This window comes from Nomascus leucogenys, chromosome 17, assembly GCF_006542625.1.
Source record: "Nomascus leucogenys isolate Asia chromosome 17, Asia_NLE_v1, whole genome shotgun sequence".
Classification (NCBI taxonomy): Eukaryota; Metazoa; Chordata; class Mammalia; order Primates; family Hylobatidae; genus Nomascus; species Nomascus leucogenys.
In genome coordinates this window covers 64,895,003-64,919,169 of record NC_044397.1, presented here as the reverse complement: position 1 = coordinate 64,919,169, position 24,167 = coordinate 64,895,003, and the positions used below count along the sequence as shown (strand labels likewise).

At 36.6% G+C, this 24,167-nt stretch overlaps 1 protein-coding gene across 2 annotated transcripts in view; it reads left to right on the top strand.

Moving 5' to 3' along the window:
• SUGCT (succinyl-CoA:glutarate-CoA transferase) overlaps positions 1-24,167 on the top strand; it is a 746,309-nt gene that overhangs the window by 356,067 nt on the left and 366,075 nt on the right. The window contains exons 12-13 of one of the 2 annotated variants that reach the window (XM_012496977.2): positions 8,925-9,027; positions 11,615-12,109. In XM_012496977.2, coding sequence (XP_012352431.2) covers positions 8,925-9,027; positions 11,615-11,785 — 274 coding nt within the window. In that variant the 3' untranslated portion in view covers positions 11,786-12,109. Of the gene's footprint in view, positions 1-8,924; positions 9,028-11,614; positions 12,110-24,167 lie in introns of those variants that run through there. The other variant, XM_003268972.3, reaches the window with a different exon arrangement.

Here is a 24,167-nt window from a genome sequence, read left to right as displayed (position 1 = left end):
TGATTCATAATACTCATTCCCAGCATTAAGCAAATTTAGAAAAATCTAGAATGAAATATATGTGTTGATTTAGTAAGTTGCCAATTAAATTTGAATTGTTTGTGAGTCTCCAGATAATTTCCCAGTGAAGGCCCTAGCTTCACTTGCTAAGCTGGATCTGAGGACACTCTTTTTGTCTTATCTTCTGAAATCTATTGCCCTGAGTGATTTAGATCAGCTTTTTAAATTTTTTTTAGCAGAATTTTTGTGGTTAATAAAAACATATGCTTACAGCTTTTTTTGCATGAAGGATTCCACATCCGATTTAGATCAAGAGATAGATTTTTAGAAAAAAATGATGGATATGTCCTCTGAGAGCAGTGGAATGCAATGATGTTCTGTCTCTGATTGAGTTCATGGCATTTCAGAACCCTTCCACACCCACACCCACGCAAAGACACAAACACTGGTCACAACTGCAGCTCCCGCAGTCTCATTTCCAGAGTGCATCCGTTGTTTTCCATAACATGAAATAAATCCCCCTCTTTTGCCCAGTGGTGAAAAGCTTATATAAATACTAAAACTTCAACTATTCCCCTGAGTTTTCCGTTGGCTAACCTGCAGCCATGGGTTGTTTGGATATTGACATGCATTTGCTGTGTAGATCTTTCAGGCCACATTGGTGAGTCCAGTGGTGATAAATTCTGTTGTCTTGAAAATTTATCAGGCTAACTGTTTTAACACTCCATTTATGAAAACTTAAGTAATTGACACCCTCATTGAAAAGGCTCCAGGTTCAAAGTATCTCTTTTATTCTTTCAGCATATATCATTCTGATGATATATATCTATATATATTTTAGGAAGCCTTGGCCAGGAGATGACTGGAACAGTCATTGAAAAGAAAGTAAGAATGTAAAGAATTGATTAGAGCCCAAACATTTAACCTTGCATTGTTATTCCTATGAAATATTTTTTAAAACTATATTTAGAAGTGAAGTATTTTATTCTTTACCAAATAGGGGGAGTTAACATTACTGGGCTGGAATTAAAATGTATAATAAAAAATCCTTATCCATCTAATTGGAGAGAAAATGGAAGGTATATACTTAAAAAGAAAAATCAATACTTGGTGTATAGTGGACAATCAGTACATGAATGTGTGGGTAGGATTGATTCGATTCCTGGTGAAATGTAATACTACCTTTATAAAAAATGTTTATTATATCCTTAAGTAGAAACTTATATGATTGAACATCATTGTTCTTATAGTAGCCTTATTTTGGAACATACATTTGTTCCAATTTTTTCTTTTTATTTCTTGTTTTTCATTTCTTCTCTTACATAGCAATCAATGAAGTGTCCTTCAGTATTGAAACTATTGAAACTATTCTTTTTTTTTTTTTTTTTTTGAGATGGAGTTTCGCTCTTGTTGTCCAGGCCTGGAGTGTGATGGTGTGACTTCACTCACTGCAACCTCTGCCTCCCGGGATCAAGGGATTCTCCTGCCTCAGCCTCCTAAGTAGCTGGGATTACAGGCACCCACCACCATGCCCAGCTAAATTTTTGTATTTTTAGTAGAGACACGGTTTCACCATTTTGGTCAGGCTGGTCTCGAACTCCTGACCTCAGGTGATCCACCCGCCTTGGCCTCCCAAAGTGCTGAGATTACAGGTGTGAGCCACCGCGCCTGGCTGAAACTATTCCTATACTTTTTTTTTTTTAATGGTGAAAGAAGTAAATTTAATACAGTTTCTTCTGGAGTCTGCAGATTTGAAGCAAATTCTAGCTATGTACAGGAGAACTGAAGGGAAGTCCATGAATACTCTACTATTGTTTCACTAGCCCTTTCATATTAGTAAAACATTTTAGTCTACTTTGGCTAATATTTTTAAAATGCCTCTTTGGTTACCTAGATTATTAATTAATTAATTAAAACAGGTTTGATAATTTAATAATCAATAATTCTGAAATTCTTCATACATTAGAAACTAATTGTATTGTGGTATCCCTATAGATCCAAGATTATATTTCTGTGTTCGCTGATTTTACAGAGAAGAAATATAAAACAATAAATCTCATAAATGTGTTAGCTTCTCTTCCTTAAGACCTATTAGTGAAAATAAAGAAAATCCATGTGCTTTGCTGTCTGTGAAGTCCAATTTTAAATTATAGTAGAAATAAAACAGACAAAGGATTTGGATGAATTTGAGTTTTGTTCGTTAAACTGAAATATCACTTTTTGCATGTCTTGAGTTGTGCTGGTTAGTAAATCACAGTACAAAGCTTGTTTGTAGGCCAATGGTTGTGACCATTAACTTTTGTGTACTTTTCCCAAAGCTTTCTTTTATTTTTATTTTTACTTTTATTATTATACTTTAGGTTTTAGGGTACATGTGCACAATGTGCAGGTTTGTTACATATGTATCCGTGTGCCATGTTGATTTCCTGCACCCATTATCTCGTCATTTAGCATTAGGTATATCTCCTAATGCTGTCCCTCCCCCCTCCCCCAACCCCACAACAGTCCCCGGAGTGTGATGTTCCCCTTCCTGTGTCCATGAGTTCTCATTGTTCAATTCCCACCTATGAGTGAGAACATGCGGTGTTTGGTTTTTTGTCCTTGCGATAGTTTACTGAGAATGATGGTTTCCAATTTCATCCATGTCCCTACAAAGGACATGAACTCATCATTTTTTATGGCTGCATAGTATTCCATGGTGTATATGTGCCACACTTTCTTAATCCAGTCTATCATTGTTGGACATTTGGGTTGGTTCCAAGTCTTTGCTATTGTGAATAGTGCCGCAATAAACATACGTGTGCATGTGTCTTTATAGCAGCAATGATTTATAGTCCTTTGGGTATATACCCAGTAATGGGATGGCTGGGTCAAATGGTATTTCTAGTTCTAGATCCCTGAGGAATCGCCACACTGACTTCCACAATGGTTGAACTAGTTTACAATCCCACCAACAGTGTAAAGGTGTTCCTATTTCTCCACATCCTCTCCAGCACCTGTTGTTTCCTGCTTTTTTAATGATGGCCATTCTAACTGGTGTGAGATGGTATCTCACTGTGGTTTTGATTAGCATTTCTCTGATGGCCAGTGATGATGAGCATTTCTTCATGTGTTTTTTGGCTGCATCAATGTCTTCTTTTGAGAAGTGTCTATTCATGTCCTTTGCCAACTTTTTGATGGGGTTGTTTGTACTTTTCTTGTAAATTTGTTTGAGTTCATTGTAGATTCTGGATATTAGCCCTTTGTCAGATGAGTAGGTTGCAAAAATTTTCTCCCATTCTGTAGGTTGCCTGTTCACTCTGATGGTAGTTTCTTTTGCTGTGCAGAAGCTCTTTAGTTTAATTAGATCCCATTTGTCAATTTTGGCTTTTGTTGCCATTGCTTTTGGTGTTTTAGACATGAAGTCCTTGCCCAAGCCTATGTCCTGAATGGTATTGCCTAGGTTTTCTTGTAGGATTTTAATGGTTTTAGGTCTAACGTTTAAGTCTTTAATCCATCTTGAATTAATTTTTGTATAAGGTGTAAGGAAGGGATCCAGTTTCAGCTTTCTACATATGGCTAGCCAGTTTTCCCAGCACCATTTATTAAATAGGGAATCCTTTCCCCATTTCTTGTTTTTGTCAGGTTTGTCAAAGATCAAATAGTTGTTGATATGCGGCATCATTTCTGAAGGCTCTGTTCTGTTCCATTGATCTATGTCTCTGTTGTGGTACCAGTACCATGCTGTTTTGGTTACTGTAGCCTTGTAGTATAGTTGAAGTCAGGTAGCGTGATGCCTCCAGCTTTGTTCTTTTGGCTTAGGATTGACTTGGCGATGCAGGCTCTTTTTTGGTTCCATATGAACTTTCAAGTAGTTTTTTCCAATTCTGTGAAGAAAGTCATTGGTAGCTTGATGGGGATGGCATTGAATTTATAAATTACCTTGGGCAGTATGGCCATTTTCACGATATTGATTCTTCCAACCCATGAGCATGGAATGTTCTTCCATTTGTTTGTATCCTCTTTTATTTCACTGAGCAGTGGTTTGTAGTTCTCTTTGAAGAGGTCTTTCACATCCCTTGTAAGTTGGATTCCTAGGTATTTTATTCTCTTTGAAGCAATTGTGAATGGGAGTTCACTCATGATTTGGCTCTCTGTGTGTCTGTGATTGGTGTACAAGAATGCTTGTGATTTTTGTACATTGATTTTGTATCCTGAGACTTTGCTGAAGTTGCTAATCAGCTTAAGCAGATTTTGGGCTGAGACGATGGGGTTTTCTAGATATACAATCATGTCATCTGCAAACAGGGACAATTTGACTTCCTCTTTTCCTAATTTCTTCTTTATTTCCTTCTCCTGCCTGATTGCCCTGGCCAGAACTTCCAGCACTATGTTGAATAGGAGCGGTGAGAGAGGGCATCCCTGTCTTATGCCAGTTTTCAAAGGGAATGCTTCCAGTTTTTGCCCATTCAGTATGATATTGGCTGTGGGTTTGTCATAGATAGCTCTTATTATTTTGAGATACGTCCCATCAATACCTAATTTATTGAGAGTTTTTAGCATGAAGGTTGTTGAATTTTGTCAAAGGCCTTTTCTGCATCTATTGAGATAATCATATGGTTTTTGTCTTTGGTTCTGTTTATATGCTGGATTACATTTATTGATTTGCGTATGTTGAACCAGCCTTGCATCCCAGGGATGAAGCCCACTTGATCATGGTGTATAAGCTTTTTGATGTGCTGCTGGATTCGGTTTGCCAGTATTTTATTGAGGATTTTTGCATCAATGTTCATCAAGGATATTGGTCTGAAATTCTCTTTTTTGGTTATGTCTCTGCCAGGCTTTGGTATCAGGATGATGCTGGCCTCATAAAATGTGTTAGGGAGGATTCCCTCTTTTCCTATCGATTGGAATAGTTTCAGAAGGAATGGTACCAATTCCTCCTTGTACCTCTGGTAGAATTCGGCTGTGAATCCATTAGGTCCTGGACTCTTTTTGGTTGGTAAGCTATTGATTATTGCCACAATTTCAGAGCCTGTTATTGGTCTATTCAGAGATTCAACTTCTTCCTGGTTTAGTCTTAGGAGGGTGTATTTGTTGAGGAATTTATCCATTTCTTCTAGATTTTCTAGTTTATTTGCGTAGAGGTGTTTGTAGTATTCTCTGATGGTAGATTGTATTTCTGTGGGATTGGTGGTGATATCCCCTTTATCATTTTTTGTTGCATCTATTTGATTCTTCTCTCTTTTCTTCTTTAGTAGTCTTGCTAGCGGTCTATCAATTTTGTTGATCTTTCCAAAAAACCAGCTCCTGGATTCATTAATTTTTTGAAGGGTTTTTTGTGTCTCTATTTCCTTAAGTTCTGCTCTGAATTTAGTTATTTCTAGCCTTCTGCTAGCTTTTGAATGTGTTTGCTCTTGCTTTTCTAGTTCTTTTAATTGTGGTGTTAGGGTGTCAATTTTGGATCTTTCCTGCTTTCTCTTGTGGGCATTTAGTGCTATAAATTTCCCTCTACACACTGCTTTGAACGTGTCCCAGAGATTCTGGTATGTTGTGTCTTTGTTCTCATTGGTTTCAAGAACATCTTTATTTCTGCCTTCATTTCATTATGTACCCAATAGTCATTCAGGAGCAGGTTGTTCAGTTTCCATGTAGTTGAGTGGTTTTGAGTGAGTTTCTTAATCCTGAGTTCTAGTTTGATTGCACTGTGGTCTGAGAGACAGTTTGTTATAATTTCTGTTCTTTTACATTTGCTGAGGAGAGCTTTACTTCCAACTATGTGGTCAATTTTGGAATAGGTGTGGTGTGGTGCTGAAAAAAATGTATATTCTGTTGATTTGGGGTGGAGAGTTCTGTAGATGTCTATTAGGTCCACTTTATGCAGAGCGGAGTTCAGTTCCTGGATATCCTTGTTAACTTTGTGTCTCATTGATCTGTCTAATGTTGACAGTGGGGTGTTAAAATCTCCCATTATTATTGTGTGGGAGTTTAAGTCCCTTTGTAGGTCACTCAGGACATGCTTTATGAATCTGGGTGCTCCTGTGTTGGGTGCATATATATTTAGGACAGTTAGCTCTTCTTGTTGAATTGATCCCTTTACCATTATGTAATGGCCTTCTTTGTCTCTTTTGATCTTTGTTGGTTTAAAGTCTATTTTATCAGAGACTAGGATTGCAACCCCTGCCTTTTTTTGTTTTCCATTTGCTTGATAGATCTTCTTCCATCCCTTTATTTTGAGTCTATGTGTGTCTCTGCACGTGAGATGGGTTTCCTGAATACAGCACACTGATGGGTCCTGACTCCTTATCCAGTTTACCAGTCTGTGTCTTTTAACTGGAGCATTTAGCCCATTTACATTTAAAGTTAATATTGTTATGTGTGAATCTGATCCTGTCATTATGATGTTAGTTGGTTATTTTGCTCGTTAGTTGATGCAGTTTCTTCTTAGCCTCGATGGTCTTTACAATTTGGCATGTTTTTGCAGTGGCTGGTACCGGTTGTTCCTTTCCATGTTTAGTGCTTCCTTCAGGAGCTCTTTTAGGGCAGGCCTGGTGGTGACAAAATCACTCAGCGTTTGCTTGTCTGTAAAGTATTTTATTTCTCCTTCACTTATGAAGCTTAGTTTGGCTGGATAGGAGATTCTGGGTTGAAAATTCTTTTCTTTAAGAATGTTGAATATCGGCCCCCACTCTCTTCTGGCTTGTAGAGTTTCTGCCGAGAGATCAGCTGTTAGTCTGATGGGCTTCCGTTTGTGGGTAACCCGACCTTTCTCTCTGGCTGCCCTTAACATTTTTTCCTTCATTTCAACTTTGGTGAATCTGACAATTATGTGTCTTGGAGTTGCTCTTCTCGAGGAGTATCTTTGTGGCGTTCTCTGTATTTCCTGAATCTGAATGTTGGCCTGCCTTGCTAGATTGGGGAAGTTCTCCTGGATAATATCTTGCAGAGTGTTTTCCAACTTGGTTCCATTCTCCCCATCATTTTCAGTTACAGCAATCAGATGTAAGTTTGGTCTTTTCACATAGTCCCAAATTTCTTAGAGGGTTTGTTCATTTCTTTTTATTCTTTTTTCTCTAAACTTCCCTTCTCACTTCATTTCATTCATTTCATCTTCCATCAGCGATACCCTTTCTTCCAGTTGATCACATCTGCTACCGAGGCTTCTGCAATCTTCGCGTAGTTCTCGAAACTTGGCTTTCAGCTCCATCAGCTCCTTTAAGCCCTTCTCTCCATTGGTTATTCTAGTTATCCATTCTTCTGATTTTTTTTCAAAGTTTTTAACTTCTTTGCTATTGTTTTGAATTTCCTCCCGTAGCTCAGAGTAGTTTGATCGTCTGAAGCCTTCTTCTCTCAACTTGTCAAAGTCATCCTCCATCCAGCTTTGTTCCATTGCTGGTGAGGAACTGCGTTCCTTTGGAGGAGGAGAGGTGCCCTGCTTTTTAGAGTTTCCAGTTTTTCTGCTCTGTTTTTTCCCCATCTTTGTGGTTTTATCTACTTTTGGTCTTTGATGATTGTGATGTACAGCTGGGTTTTTGGTGTGGATGTCCTTTTTGTTTTTTAGTTTTCCTTCTACCAGACAGGACCCTCAGCTGCAGGTCTGTTGGAGTTTACTAGAGGTCCACTCCAGACCCTGTTTGGCTGGGTGTTAGCAGCGGTAGCTGCAGAACAGCGGATTTTCGTGAGACCACAAATTCAGCTGTCTGATAGTTCCTCTGGGAGTTTTGTCTCACAGGAGTACCTGGCCGAGTGAGGTGTCAGTCTGTCCCTACTGGGGGGGTGCCTCCCAGTTAGGCTGCCCAGGGGTGAGGGACCCACTTTAGGAGGCAGTCTGTCTGTTCTCAGATCTCCAGCTGTGTGCTGGGAGAACCACTACTCTCTTCAAAGCTGTCAGTCAGACAGGGACATTTAAGTCTGTGGAGGTTCCTGATGACTTTTTGTTTGTCTGTGCCCTGCCCCCAGAGGTGGAGCCTACAGAGGCAGGCAGGCCTCCTTGAGCTGTGGTGGGGCCCACCCAGTTCGAGCTTCCTGGCTGCTTTGTTTACCTACGGAAGCCTGGGCAATGGCGGGCGTCCCTCCCCCAGCCTCACTGCCGCCTTGCAGCTTGATCTCAGACTGCTGTGCTAGCAATCAGCGAGACTCCGTGGGCATAGGACCCTCCGAGCCAGGTGCGGGACACAATCTCCTAGTGTGCCGTTTTCCAGGCCCGTTGGAAAAACGCAGTATTAGGGTGGGACTGACCCGATATTCCAGGTGCCGTCTGTTACCCCTTTCTTTGACTAGGAAAGGGAACTCCCTGACCCGTTGCGCTTCCCGAGTGAGGCAATGCCTCGCCCTGCTTCGGCTCGCGCACAGTGCGCTTCACCGACTGTCCTGCACCCACTGTTTGGCACTCCCTAGTGAGGTGAAAGCGGTACCTCAAACAAATGCAGAAATCACCTGTCTTCTGTGTCGCTCAGGCTGGGAGCTGTAGACTGGAGCTGTTCCTATTCGGCCATCTTGGCTCCACTCCCCCCAAAGCTTTCTTAAAACAGCTATATTAGTATTTTTTTTTTGTTTTGAAGAATAATATATCAGTGCCTATCCTAACCTGATTTCCACTACCTGAGACCTAAAAGACATTTTGCCCAATGACTTCACACTCAAAGTACAATATTATTATTATTAAATTCATAAATTGCTCAGAGAGTTCATAGCAATAGAAGTAGGAAGAATTACCTCTCTAAATGATGGATTTTTAAACACTTCTACCTGGGTGGCTACTCTTAGCCACTACAGGGCCACTCAAGTCATTTCATACAGACAACCTTCTCTCAAATGAGGTGTAAAGAAAGACTAGGAAACATAGTTTTATCACTAATGCTTGCTTTGAAAGAGGGCCACATGATAGAAGAGGCTATGTTACATTCCTTCCTTTGTAAAAAATATATCCTTGTTTGTCTTCTTAGGTTTGAAGAAGAACTGACCAGCAAGTGGTTACATCTTTTTGAAGGCAGTGGAGTCCCATATGGCCCAATCAACAACATGAAGAATGTATTTGCAGAACCTCAGGTTTGTTTTTGAAGTTTAACAACACAAGCATTTGCCTCTCTTTTCTGTCCAGATTGACTTATATCAAGGTACCTTTGCCATTGATCTCAAGCTTATATCACATGATGTGATTTTTCACCATTATATTAAAATTGTTTGTGGGTCTGAGATAAAAAGAACCAGAACTTAGAAGTGCCTGTCCATAAGCATACTTATGTCTCTGTTAGATTTAATTTACTGTATTTCTTCATCAGCCACTACATGAAGTTTCTGTGGCCAGGTATTTAATTTTCCTGAAAAACAGAAATATACACAATTGAGATATTGGGGTTGGGTACTCGGAGACTATTCTTTGTAGGAAGAAATATGAGAACTTTCATAGTTACAGTCTACCTCGGATCATATGATTATCTTAAAATGTACAGAGCAAATCATATTTAAATCTGCAAATGAGAGGACTTTGTTTGCTTTGATGAATATGTGTTATTTGTAAGGCATAAATTTTACACAGATAGATATTTGTGCTCTACATTGCTTATCAGGCTCCTTTTTGGGCTCCAGGAACAGGGTCACCTGAAAATATATTTACTTTATAACATTGTTCAAGTGATTATTTTTAGATGATGTGAAAATAATGTTTTGATTTTATTACTTCAGTCAATATAACTACAAGCAATTTACCATTTCTCAAATTCATCCATTAATCCCCAAAAGTAGAGAGACTCCATTTTAAAGCTTTCAGTATGATTATGCAACTGTCTTGTCAGTTTCCAACATTCAAAACTATGGGGTGTATTTTCTTGGGTTCTTTATATTTTTTATAGTGGCAGGTTTTTCTTAGAAATAAATTACGGAACATAGAATACACCTTTTGAGGGAGGAGACCTTTGTTGGAAAACCTTTGGTGCCTTTGATCTTACATGAATATCTGCTTAAAAGAAAACTGAAATATTTTAAATTTAATGGTTACTACATTTACTGGAGAAAAAAAGTGAATGAATTCAGGAATTCTGCTTGTGCTATTTTTCTGCCAAGATTATGAGTATGGCAAGGCTTTGTTCATGTTAAAACATTGGTCAATAATGGTCAATAAGTATTTGAGATAAAGGGGCCCATTTGGTGTGTGCTATGTGAATTCATCTGAAAGGGACCCCTCACTATCAGTGGATTAATGCCTGGTGATTCTTTACAAGGAGGTAGCATTGTGCACCCTCTGACAATAGTAGACCAGGGACTATTTTTCTCACTTCATAACTTTGAGTGAGGCCAAGCCATCATTTGAAGCTGTTGTGTATTGAGGTGTGCGTAGAACTTCATGTTTACCTCAGTTTGAGGGTACATTTTTCTGGAGATTTTCTGGAGATTTCCTAAGAGTTTTTCCATCAGCATTTCTATTGCTCCATTTGTGTTTTATCAGAGATGAAGGCACCAAAGCAAAGAATTATTTTTAAATAATTATATTATTTAAAAATATATTAAGTATATTCTAACACTACTTATTTTTTAGGCTTTGATAAACAAAGATTTATAATCCCACCCACTATCTTAAAATAATTCACTTTATTGGCTAGTTCAAAGTGAATACAGGATAATTAGGATTTTTATACCTAATTTTCTCTTGTGGTTCAATGTAATTACTTTAATCTTTGCATCTCAATTCTTTTGGAACTACAAAAATTTTTGTTATTAGTCTATGGCATATTTTCATCATTAGCCTACTTTCCAAAATGGAGAACATTTATATTACCTAAGTCAATGTACAAGGTTTTCATACTATTACAAATATCTCTACAAACTTCCCTGTGTGTAAATTTGTGTAAAACAGACTATTTTTGAAAACCCTCAAGATGACATCTAACTATGATGGCTTAGTTCATTCATTTATTCAACAAACTTATGATATATCCAGTGCTTGTGACTTAGCAGAAATTCAGTACACAATGTATACCTGCTATTTAAGTCCATTTTGAATTTATTTATTAGAAAGGTAGGGGTTAATGAGTTGTTTAACTGGAATGTGCAAGCTTTCCAAAAAAGTTGCTCCTGTGGAGTCCCCCCTCCCCCTTTTAAAATCCTCTCCACCATAACTATCATCCTGTGTACTCCTGAGTGAGGCTGACAAGCTCTATCTTCAGGGCTGGTTGGAAAACCCTTGGTGATCTGAGGGAACTCAGTGTAACACAATGGTTAAGACCATGGAGTCAAAATTGATGGGCAGTTTATTATAAACTTCTAGACTTTAGTTTCCTTAAGTGTAAAATGGTGAAATAGCATCTGAGATACTGTTTATGAAGGGAACAGCACAGGGATTGCAAGATGATAAACGGCCAATGCTTAGTAGTAGCTGTGGTTATGATGGTGCCCTTTAAGGTTATATTCTTGTTTAACTTGTTTTACTTACCTGTGTATAGTGGATAGAGGAAAATCCAGTGTAGCTTTGAGGATGGGGATCATTAAGTTGAGCTTGCACTCTGCTATCCTTTTATAAAAATATATCTGCAAACTCTATGCCAAGAAGAGAACTTCCCTTCCTCATTTCTGATGATTGAAAACCCTTTTATTTTTCATTTTCTGTAAAAGTTTTTTCTAAGTATGATTTCCGTTTAAGGTATCCTCCCTTGTTTTGCCTCTGATGAGCTGTAGAGTTTCTTGGCCCTGGGTGCATGGAAACGGCCACTTCTGTTCAGATGTGGGAACGCACCGCTGGCGCGTGTGGCCCACTCTCCATGTGCGCTGTGCCAGCACAGCTGCTAGTTCAACTGAAAATTGCTTTGGGTGAAGTACAAGGCCTGGAACATGGCGTAGGAATGGAGACTTTGATAAAGTGTAAAGGGGTATGTCTAACAACAACAACAAAAGTCAGGATTGGGAGACTCAGTAACGGCAGAAAAATTTGAGTGCCTACTTCTCAGGTAGACCATTTACAGCGTTTCATCTGTGGTTTGAAGTTGGAGACAACAAAAATTTACTTGATGGTAGAAACTATTTCTAGCCTAACAATTTCATCATAGTCAATGGATTGAGGTAACTTGATTTTTCGATTCAACCAAAACAACAGATGATTTTTTTTCATGGATAAATGAGAGATTGTCTACCTTTAATCCTCTGATTATATATGACAGACCTTTGCACAGTTAAAGCGATCCTACAGGCATCCACTGTTAAGTCAATCAAGAATACTGCAGGCTGGGTGGAGGGGGATTGGTCTGCATTTACTGAAAGTTCTGAGGAGTTTTTATTCAAAACCCTTAGAGTGGGAGTTTTATTGTCTTTCTCTCTCAATGACAAATTATCTGTGGAAAGCTCCGTGCATTATAGATGAATAATATAGATTATCTGCATATAGATTTTAATAGCCAGTCATTTTGCCAAGTGCTTTCTTAAAATATCTTCTTTTAATCAAGCCAAGGTTGTGCAGTACATTAAAGGAATTCTTAAAAAGTTTCAAAAACTTACTAGATGACCTCAGTATGGTCCTATTTAACATACCCTTGGGAACATGTGCATGAAATACATTGTGGTTTGAGGGTTTCCAACCCAAACAAACTTAAAAGAAAATACAGCTTTTAATAGAAACTATTCAAATTCCTGCAAACATAGGTATATGTTTCACCACTGAGAGGGATTAAAAGCATCATTGTCTACATTGAGAATCAAAAGGGAATGTGCCATTCTGCTTTTAGGCTTTGCTTAAGACTTTTTACTTGGTGATTCCAGCATATCACCATCTTTGATTAAACTGCTCAATTAAAAACTATGAGTGATTGAAGCCTCTGATTCGTGTTTTTCTTTGTCATGGATGCCATGACCTGAGGGTAGGGAAGAGAGGGCAAAGGGTGTCACAAAACTGGTGTTATTTAATAGAGTCTTCACATTTGTACCACACAAGTCGAATATATCAGGTGTAAGACATCACCCTGAAGCATCACTTCTGAGAACTATTGGGAGGAAAATATCAGAACTATTGAAATATCACAGCTGGCCCTGATTTTAACTCGTGCCAAACACCTGCAGGCTTTAAAAGGATACCAAAACAAAACCCCACCCCGTGGCAGCAAGCCATCCCTTAACAACCCTTTCTTAACTTTGCATCACCATCAAAATTAATTTAACATTTTCTCCAGAAACCTTATTCTTCCTGTCCCAGAAAGCCATTACAACCCCTTTAGCAAATCTTTCGTATGGGATGAATATGTCATAGAAACAGAGTGAAGTCTTGAAATATTTGATGGCTGAAAATTATCTGTTTTCATCTCATTGTTTGTATAAGCTTTTGAAATTGGAGAGTTTATTAATCTCTAGACTAGCTCATATTATCTGAGTGATTTTGTTTTAGCACATTTTGGCAAAATATCTGAGCATCTTATTTTTTTAAAAAGGCCAATGTTCATAGAGCAAACATCAGAAGCACCCCCAAAATACAGTTATTTTTCAAGACCTTTCTACCACACACACACACAGACATGCACACACACACACACAAACACATCCACACTCACTTCTGATGCATTTTAAAGATCACCCTTCAAATGACAGTAGTTAATATTTCTTGAAATGCAGTTTCATAGCCCTCAGAGGGTTATACAAGTCAAGCAAAACTATATTCTTGTTTCTAATACTGCTGGGAAATACATATATACAGTGGTCTTTGCAACTGGAAAACTGTTTATAAAGATCTGATGTAAAATAGTAGGTCTAGAAATAATTCCTAGCAGGCAAGGAGATAAAAACATTAATTTTATGTGTGTCTCTGAATATACATGACACATTTAACTGATGTACAAATTTGGATACATCATATTATTTGTGTATTTGTTTTATCATCCCTGGGTGTAATATTTTAAGTATTGGAAGAAATAATGTATTTTTGATGTAGGTGATTCAATAAAATAAAAATGGAGAGTTTAAGCTCCCAGTTTTATATTAATATATAAAATATGAGGCAATAATGTACAGCTTTATCTTGAGTTGAGAAAATTATCCTATTGCAAAAAACTTCCTGTGTTATTATTTGAGAGGAAATGTTAAAATGTCGAATAAGAATCAAGGACTTAGTATAACATTACTGGCATTTTATGTTCTTTTTCTTCTATATACCTACAAAATTTGGACACTTTTTATGGACACAATGTCTTTAAGCTGTAACACACAGGGGCAAAGGAGATTATAATCATTTATTCATTCAGTCATCCCTTCATTCAGTAAATCACCATTGACATCCACTATGTGTGTGGTCTTGTGTTTGGTATTTGGCAAGGAGTGGTACGATGGTAGAAAGTGAATCAAGAGGACAAAGCTGTCAAAATTTCAAGGACTTTGCAGTTTAGGTTAAGGTAGAAAGTGTTCAGTGTCACAGAAGAGTTATACATAAATGCTCTGAGCATTTCTAATAGCAAGAAATAACAGGCATAAAACTTGGGGTTTTCTTGTTTAATGATGTAACAGAAGTTTAAAATCTGACAAAAAAATTTAAAATGTCTTAAGCATATTTGCCCCAGAACTCTTTATCCTTTCAAATGCCTTTTGTAATTAGTTTATTCTATTTTTAATAAATTTCTTCTCAGTGACTAAGAAGAATATAATGGAGGGTTTCAGCTTTTACTATTTAGTAATTTTGAAATTATTTGTGACCTTGATACATAAAATATATTTTGATGTCTTATAACATTATTTTCTCTGTTTCTCGCTCGCTTTCTCTAGCATGTGCTATAGTTTATTCATCAAGCTCCACATATGTACTTTATATTTTCTGAACACTTCTATAATATTTCAGAGTAGAAATATATAGTACAATCATTGACTTTTACTAAACTTTGAACTTGCAAGCCAAAGACATAATTGTTTTAATGTGTAAAAAATTAAAATCAAGAAAACTGAATTATACTATTTGGGGGCATTTTGCAACCCAGAATAAAGAGTAATTAGTACCAGCTAATTTTTGAAAACAGTTTAGCACAGTGCTTTACAATAAAAATATAATGCAAGCCATATTTATAATTTAAATTATGTAGTGGGCAAATTTTAAAAATAAAATAGCAAAATTAATTTAATATTAAATTAATAGCAAAATGTAGAATTTTAATTATATATTTTATTTAGCTTAAAATATTCAAAATATAAATGCAGTTAAAATTAAAGGAGAACATTAATGAAACATTTTAAATGTTGTGCTAAGTCTTTGAAATCCACTGTGCATTTTATGCTTATAGCACTTGTTGCAGACTAGTCTCATTTCATGTACTCAGTAGCCACATGTGGCTAGTGGCTGCAGTGTTGGTGGGATCAAGCTAGCCAATTATAAAAATATGTGGGAGTTTGTTCTTCACTTTATTCTCCAGCTTTGCTCACTTTTTAGTTATTTTAATTTTCATTTGTTAGCCTCCAACTAAATTTAACATATAATTTTAGACTTAATATCATCATAGTATTTGCTTTGAAGGCATAAGAATTTCGTCTTTTAAAAGTCCTATATGGGGTATGTAATTAGCATGCATTCTACTACCCATTTCTTTTTGGCAACCTCCTAAATTTGTATTGGAAGGAAAAGCTTTTACTCAAACAAATGATTTCTATAGTAACAAAATGAAAACATGTAATAAGTTAGCAACTATCTTTTCTCATACAAATAATGTCAGATTTTAGGGCTTTCAGGCTTGGTTTTTTTGAGGGAGTTGAAAAGAAAAATCCAAGGCCTAGATACAGAAAACTATCAATATTAACCTTGATTGAGAGACATAAAAGGTTTGAATATATGTAGAGACATAGTCATTCATAGCTGCAAACACTGAATATTGTTAAGGTATCAATTATTCCCAGATTACTTATCACTTTAATATAATTGCAATCAAAGTCCTGGTAGAATATTTTTCTGAAATTTTTTAGCAAGTGGTTTTTCAAGTCTACCATAAAAAACATGTGGATGAGAATAGCAAATATTTTGTATGTTTAAACATAAGTAATGAGAAGGAAGCAAGCATTATCATACATAATTAAATATATTCCAAAACCACAATAATGGGGCTAGCAGAAAATAAAGAGGTAGATCAATGAAACATAAAGAAGAACTTTAAAACATGCATAGAGATTTGGTATGTGATAAAAATAGCATGACAAATAAGAGGAGAAAGGGAGACATTTTCTGTTTGAAATAAAGGAAATTAACTGTTAGTTTTCTCTTAAAATTATATCTATGCTTTATGCCAGATAATAGAGGTTTCAGAGTTACTGTAGACTATTTTTACTTAAAAGAAAGTATTCATGAAAATCAGTTAGATTTTAAGAAAAGGAAAGGTTTTCTAAGCATCAGTGCAATAGAAGATGTCAGAAAGAAAAGAAATTGATAAATTTGTTTAGTAAAAGTGAAAACCTGTAAAGTACATATCGGTATGATAAAAATACAAAGTTTAGTCACAGAGCAATATTAAGTTATTGCAATGAATATGACCGAATGCTGTTACAACCTAAATATCTTAAGAGCTCTTAGAAACAATAGAAAACACTAAAATTTCCAAGAGAATAATGGGCAGAAGACATAAGATGCCACTTTGTACAAACTCGGAAAATCCAAAGAATCAATAAACATAAAATGAAGGTCAGCTTTGCTAACTGTAAATGGAAAGATACATTGGTCAAAGAGTACAAACTTTCAAATATAAAACTTTTCATTTATAAAGGTACTTATAACATGAGTAAGTTCTGGAGACTTAAAGTACAGTATAGTGACTATAGTTAAGGAAAATGTATTTTCTACTTCAAATTTGTTGGGAGAATAGATCTTCTTCTTTTTTAAAACAAACAAACAAACAAACAAACAAACAAACAAACAAACAAGGTTTTGCTCTGTTCCCAGGCTGTAGTGCCTTTATAATTTTGTTTATTTTTTGTAGAAATGAGATCTCACTAGTTGCCCAGGCTGGTCTCAGCCTCTGGCCTCTGCCTGTGCTCCTGTCTCAGCCTTCCAAAGTGCTGGGATTATGTACCTGGCCAAGAATAGATTTGTTTTTCTTTGAGCAGTGCCTTGGTCTGTTGTCCTGGCTGGAGTGCACTGATACAATCTCGGCTCACTGCAACCTCTGCCTCCCAGGCTCAAGCAACTCTCATGCCTCAGCCTCCCCAGTAGCTAGGATTAGAAGGGTGTGCCACCACACCCGCAAATTTTTGTATTTTTAGCAGAGACAGGGTTTCACCATGTTGGCCAGGCTGTTCTCGAACTCCTGGCCTCAAGTGATCCACACACCTTAGCCTCCTAGAGTGCTGGGGTAACAGGTGTGAGCCACCATGCCTGGCCTAGATCCAGTTGTCTTGGTACCATTGTTGAAAAGACTTTTATTTTCTAGTGAATTTTCATGTCAATTAATCTTGCTCAAAATCAATTCACCATTAATATAAAGAGATTATTTATAAATTCTTGATTATTTAGGAATGTCTTATTTAGTATCCACTGTTATGTATTTCCCAAACTTTCTAATGTTAATTTCTAATATCACTCGTTGTGTTTGAAAACATACTTTGTGTGATTTCAGCTCTTTTATATTCATTGAGTCTTGTTATGTCCTAGCATATAATCCATTCTGTAGAATATTTCATGTATTTTTGGAAGAATCTGTATTCTGTTGGAATATTTTGTAGATGTCTATTAGGTCCCTTTGTCTGTCTTATCAGTGTGAAGGTCTCTCTAACTCTAGTAACACTTTTGTTTTAATATCTATTTTCTGATATTAGTGTAGCCACTCTATTCTCTTACATGGTGGTTGATTATATTATACATCCTTTTATTTTCAACCTGTTTGTAATTTTGATTCTAAAGTATGTCTCATGTAGACCGTAGATAGATGGATCCTGTTTTTTGTCTTTAATTCAATTTGAAAATATCTACCTTTTGATTAGGTTATTCAAGCCATTCATAATGCTTTGATTGATAGGTTGGATTTACATCTGCCATTTTGCTTTATGTTTTCTATGTGTCTTATGTCTTTTTTACCCCTCTGCTCCCACTTTATTGCCTTCTTTTGTACTAAGCGGGTATTTTCTAGCATACCATTTTAATTCCCTTAAGAATTTTTAAAGTAATATTTTTGAGTTTTCTTATTGTTTTATCTAAGCCTTGTAATATGCATCTCAATTTATCAAAATTGACTTCAGTTTTGTACTGATTTAATTACAACGAAACAATGTTTTCTGCTACACACTTCCTTTTTGTATGTATGTGCATATATACATATAAAACACATCTATGTATATTAAAAACTCAACAATATAGTATTAGATTTATTTAATATTATGTCTTATATAATGTTAAATCTTTTATGGAAGCTGGTGAAAGAAATAAGAGCAAGTCTATATTGATAACATTTGTTATAGTAATCTTTTTGTTAACCCTATCTTATTCTTAGTTTCTTGCTATTGATTTGAGTTATTAAATGGTATCTTTTTCTTATTTCAATACAGCTTTTTGCTCTTACAATGATTGCGTAATTATTGTCAAATATATTACACTTATATATATTAAAGGCCTAACACTACACTTATATACATATTGTTTATTGAAATTGCTTTTTAAATCAATCAAGAGAAGAAATATTCAACTGTATTGTTTTGTGAAATTGCATACATCATTACTTTTACTGGTGCTCTCTTTTTAATGTGTGCGTGGATTCAGTGTGTTGATGATATTAGTTACTTTCACCCTAAAATATTTTCTTTGGTGTTCATTTTAATGTAAGTCTACTAGCAATGTGAATTTTTTTCCATGTTTTATTTGATCTGAGATTGTCTTTAGTTTGCCATCTTTTTTGAAAAATATTTTGCTGGATATGATTCTTGTTAGACAGTTTCTTCCTCTGAGCACTTTGAATATGTCATTCCACTGCCTTCTGACTTCCACTGTGTTTGATAATAAGTAATGTGTTAATCTTACTAGGTTCCCTTGAGTGTAATGTATCATTTTTATTTTGCTCCTCTCTTCAAGGACAAAAGATTTCCTCTGTCTTTGAACATTTTTAGTATGATATGTCTGGATGTTTGTGGTTCTGTTAACAGTTAATCTACTTTGAGTTCATTCAGCTTCTTGGATGTATTGATTATACAATTGATGTATTTGAGTTCATTGAGGTTCTTGGATGTTTTTCATAAAATCTGAATAGTTTTCAGCCATTTTCTTCTTTGATTTTTAAAGATTATTTTTTCTTCTAGTACTTCTATTATACTTATGTTCTTCTATTTTATTATGTTTCATATTTCTCTAAGGCTCTGTTTTTCTCCAATCTTTTTTGTCTGTGTTCTGCAGATTGCTTATCTCTATTAATCTATCTTATTTTGCTGATTCTTCCTACTGCCAGTTCAAATTTATGGTTAAACCCTTCAAGTAAATTTTTCATTTCAGTTATTGTACTTTTGGACTCCAGAATATCTATTTGGTTCCTTTTAATAACTTGAATAATTTCTACCTCTTTATTGATATTATCTCCTTTAGGAGACAGTGTCAACATACCTTCCTTTACTTCTTTAAGCATGGTTTTCTTTTATTCTTTGAGCATATTTATAGCAGCCGATTTGAAGTTTTTTTTCTCCTAAGTCTACCATCAGGATCTCTTCAAAGGAAGTTTCTGTTGCCAGCTTTCTTCTTTCTGTATATTGGTCACACTTTACTGTGCTTTGCGTGTCTCATAATTTTTTGTTGATAACTGAACACTTTAGATCTCCCCTCCCCGACCTCTAGGGTTGTTTTGTTTGTTGCTCACTAGTTCAAATGGCATTAACTTTGCCCAGCCAGTTCTGTGAAGTGTTCCTCCCCACCCACCTTTTCCACAGTGCATAGCTTTTGAGGTCCCAGCTTTGACTCTTTCTGATTGTTTTTATCTTCCACCTTGGGGTAGGAGATTTTAATCTTGACCTAGGGGTCACTCTTCATATGTTATAAGCTACTAATTGATCAAAGGTTGTTCTTAGCCAGTTATATTTTTTATCCTTTACAGTTGGATGTGTGTGCTTGACTTAGAGACTGCTATCACAGTTAAGGTAGTTTACTCACCCCCCTACCCCTGCTACCCATCCACATTCAGCCAGGGTCTGGTAATGTGAAGATTCCCTCTGCCGTTGCTTCTGATAGGACCCAGCCTTTAAATATGCACATAGTTGCCCAGACTTCCATGGATGAGTGTGATTTTGAAGCCTAGCTTTCCAGGCATTGCCCTTGGGTCAGAGCAGCTTACTGTTCACTCAGTGTTTGGTTAGAGTTTAAGTACCTCGTGCCAGTGAGGCTACCGCCTTTTGGATGAGTCAGGATGCAACTTGATGAATACTTTCAGGTCTGGCCCCAAATCGTGCTTCGATTACCCTTTCTTGGTGAAGCTGAATACATGTGTACATCCTTTCTTGCATACAGAGTTGCCTGTAATCTCAGAAGGGCTCATCTTGACTGTCTCTTTTCTTGATTCTATTAAACTTGCTTGTCTGCTGTTTTGCTAGTATCATGAAGCTAACATCTTTCTCTTAATTGCTCCCCAGAAAAACCTGTATTGTTTTCAACAATGCCCTTAGACTTAGAGCTCTCCACTCTCTCTTCCGCGTAAGGGTAGTCTCCTCAGGCAGAGCTGGAGAACTCTTCATCCTTATGACCTACCTTTCTGCCAGGCCAAAACCTTGTTGCCACTGTACCAGACTTCTGGGGTAAGTTCCACTTTTCCTGAGTAACGTTCCTGCTTTAAGAGTGAGAACTAGAAGTGGTGGTGGTGAGTGCCCTTAGTCTTTTTGGCTTGGTCCTTCTGCAGTGGATCTTTTTACCTACAATTAAGCTGTAACAGGGGCAACAAGAACCCCCATTTCCTTGGCCTGCCATGCCTAAGGTAAAGCTTCCACCCTATGTATGGGGATGGGATGGGGGAACGCAGACCATGTCATTTTTGCTATGTCTGCCTAGAATGTAGCTTCTGCAGCACAGGCTATGAGAAGTGAAAAACACAGCAGCCTGCTCCTCATGGGGTAAAGCCACAGTCCTAGAGTAGAAGGTAGGTAGAGAGGAAGCCCTCCTTATCTTGGCTGCACCTGCCTGGAGTAGACTGCCTCGGTTAAAGCTTTTGTAATGCAGAGGTGTAGAGCTTGGTAGTGATGGTGGAGGTTAATGGAATAAGCCATGGCTCAAATGCCATGGACCCTCACCATTCTTACTAAGATTGAGTTGATTTTCTTGAATGAATGTTTTTTCATTTGCTGTATGACCTACAGTAATTTCCAGAGAATTTCAATTTTTTTAAAAAATAATTTTCACCAGGAAAATTGCTGTTTTGCTAAGAAGAGGGTATATTTCAAAAGTCCTGTCCTGCATGCTTTACCCTGCCTCTTTCCAAGATAATCCAAATGTATCTTTACCCTATCAGAATAAATGTGCTAAATTTATTTTACTTTGGGCTTGGTGCTTATTCTCTTTCCAGTTGTTTCCTACACCCTCAAGAATGTCTGACTGTGCCCTGCTGTGGTGTTCAGCCTCCTTGCCCTGGCCTTGCTAGCTATGATCTCCCATCTCACTTTTTTTTTGAAAGACAAGTGTGAACGTTTTACAGTAGTGTGTTTGGAGTAATTTCCCAAAGAACACCTGGACCAGAATCATCCTGGAGCTTTGTTAAAATTTATGTTTCTGGACCTAACAAAGTCCAGTGATTTCTAGTATCTTTCATAGGGCTTAGGAATTGGCATAAGTAGATTGCCAGGAGTTGTTCTGGTATAAACTATGTGATTCATAAGCAACTTTATATCTCAAGTCATATTCTCAAGTTTTTCTCTCATGATCTCCCTGGTTACTTCCAGTTTTTTGGGATACCTTTTTTTTGGTCCTTTGGCCAAAATACTATGACTTTCATTACCCTAATCTACTGTGCACTTCCGCAACCACACTGTCTTTGGGGCTATGTGGCAGGAGCTCACAAAGGGAAAAAGACCAATGGTATTTGGCTGTACCGTTTGGAAACTGTCATTTCTTTAAACCTAGAGTTTCCTTTCTTAGGGTTTTGTCTTTTGTTCACTCCCATTCCCTCTTTTTTCACTGCTGCTGTTACCATTGTCAGCAGAGGGTTGCCTGAAGTCCAGCGGGTAGGCAAATGAACAAAATAATTTTTTTTTAATTGAGGGTTTTTTTACATTCTCTCTGAGTGTTTTGCATTCCCTTTCCCATAAGCTAGAACTAAAAGGCTTCTCCTGGGCTTTTTCTCTCCGTCTGCTTTTCAGGGCTCACTTCTTTGTTTGTTGTGTGTTGAGTTCAGACCAGGGGATACAGGAGTAAAAAAGTTAGTCGTGTTACCACTTGTTTGCTAGTATTTGAATTCTGTTCTTCTTCCTCGGTCCATCTGCTGCTATTTACTTTTGAATCCTCAAATAGCTGCTCCTTGTAGTCTGTCCAGGATTTAGAGCTATGTTCAGTGGGAGAGATGGTGTAGAGTTATTGCTCCATCGTACCCGCAACCTGAATGTTCCAACTTTAAAGCAACATTTTCTTACTATTTTTGAAAAAAGTTTTTTGATCATTTGCTTGAAGAGAATCCTGACATGGTTGTTAAGTTGAAGTGCTCTAAAAGTTTAGATATTTTGTAAGTACTTGTTCATGGGAATTTGAATTTTCATAGTATATATAATTCAAGCTATAGAAGTATATTGTATAAAATAATAAATAACTGGAATTATAAAACATTAATTATTATATTGATTATAAGGTAAGCAAATGTTATCATTTTGGAAATGTATATAGATATATTTAATAATACTGTATTGCTTTTTAATTACATATAATAATTCTGTTTTTTTATTAAAATAAAATGATTTTGTTGAAAAGACAGAAAATCTGATACAGAGGAATGAATGGTTAGCTTGTTCTTAAACTACTTTCCTTAAATATCATTTTTCTATATAAGGCATTTGATAGTTATCTAGCACTTATTCCGTGTTCTCTGGTAAACACAGTGTTTTGGAGTGTGAGGGAAACCAGAATTTTCAGAAAGAGAGATAAAGTGTCAGAGTCTGCATTGGTTGGGGTGACTGAGGAAAAAGAAATCTTGTTTTTTGGTATCTGAGCAGTACTAAATAATCTGTCCCATACTTTACCTCAAATATAATATAATCCGGGAAGATCTTGTGGTTCTATTAAGTAAGGAAGTTTTCACAAAATGATAGGAACATGGCAGAACTACAGAGAGGCAACATTAAGCGTTTTCAACAGCCACTTCGGGACCATTTTTGTTACAAAATTATATTAATGGATTATACTTTTCAGAATAAAATAAGTATTCATGAGGTCCTACAAAAATAAGTAAGTGGTTGAATAAATAAATAAATAAATAAATGTGAAATGTAGAATTTCAATTAATAAACTTAGAAGGCAGAAGAAATAGAAAATTACCCTTAGGTAAACACCACAGTAATAATTGTTGTGGGAAAAAGGACCATTGGTGGATGCCTCAGAGTCACCTCGGAAACTTTTCCAATATACAGATCCCAGAGCTCCAGGAAGAGAAAACACAGGTTTAGGATAGAGTTAGGGATATCTGAAGTTTTAAAAGATTCTGCAAGGATTTCATTCTAGAACTACAGAATATTTTAGATAGAGTGCTGTTGCTGTGTACGTAGTTTTCACAGTTAGACATAGTATTTTTCCATCATTGTCATTACAAAGGAAAAAGTAATAACCTTACTGTGGAGGAATCTTATAGACATCAGCTTAAGCAAGTCATCATACATCCCGAGAGCGAACTTCCATATCATGTACCCCTTGGTATCATGTATAATCTTAATTTTCTGCCCGAAATGCATGGCTTCAGTCTAATTGTGGGAAAACATCTGGCCAACTCAAACTTAGGGAGCATTGTCCCTAAGCTGACCAGTATTCTTCAGAAGCATCAAGGTTATGGAAGACAAAGCCTGAAGAACAGTTTCAGATTGGAGAAGGCTAAACGACATGACACTTGTATGCTGTGTGGGATCCTAGATTGCCTCCTAATCCAGAGAAGAGAACATTATTGGGTCACTTGCCAAAATTCAAACAAAGTCTGCAGGTTAGTTAATAGCCCTGTATCCATTTTAATTTTTTGGTTTTGATAATTTTACCATGATTAGGTAAGATGTTAATAGTAGAAGTTGAGATGGGAGTATGTGAAAACTTCACTTTACAACTTTTTTGC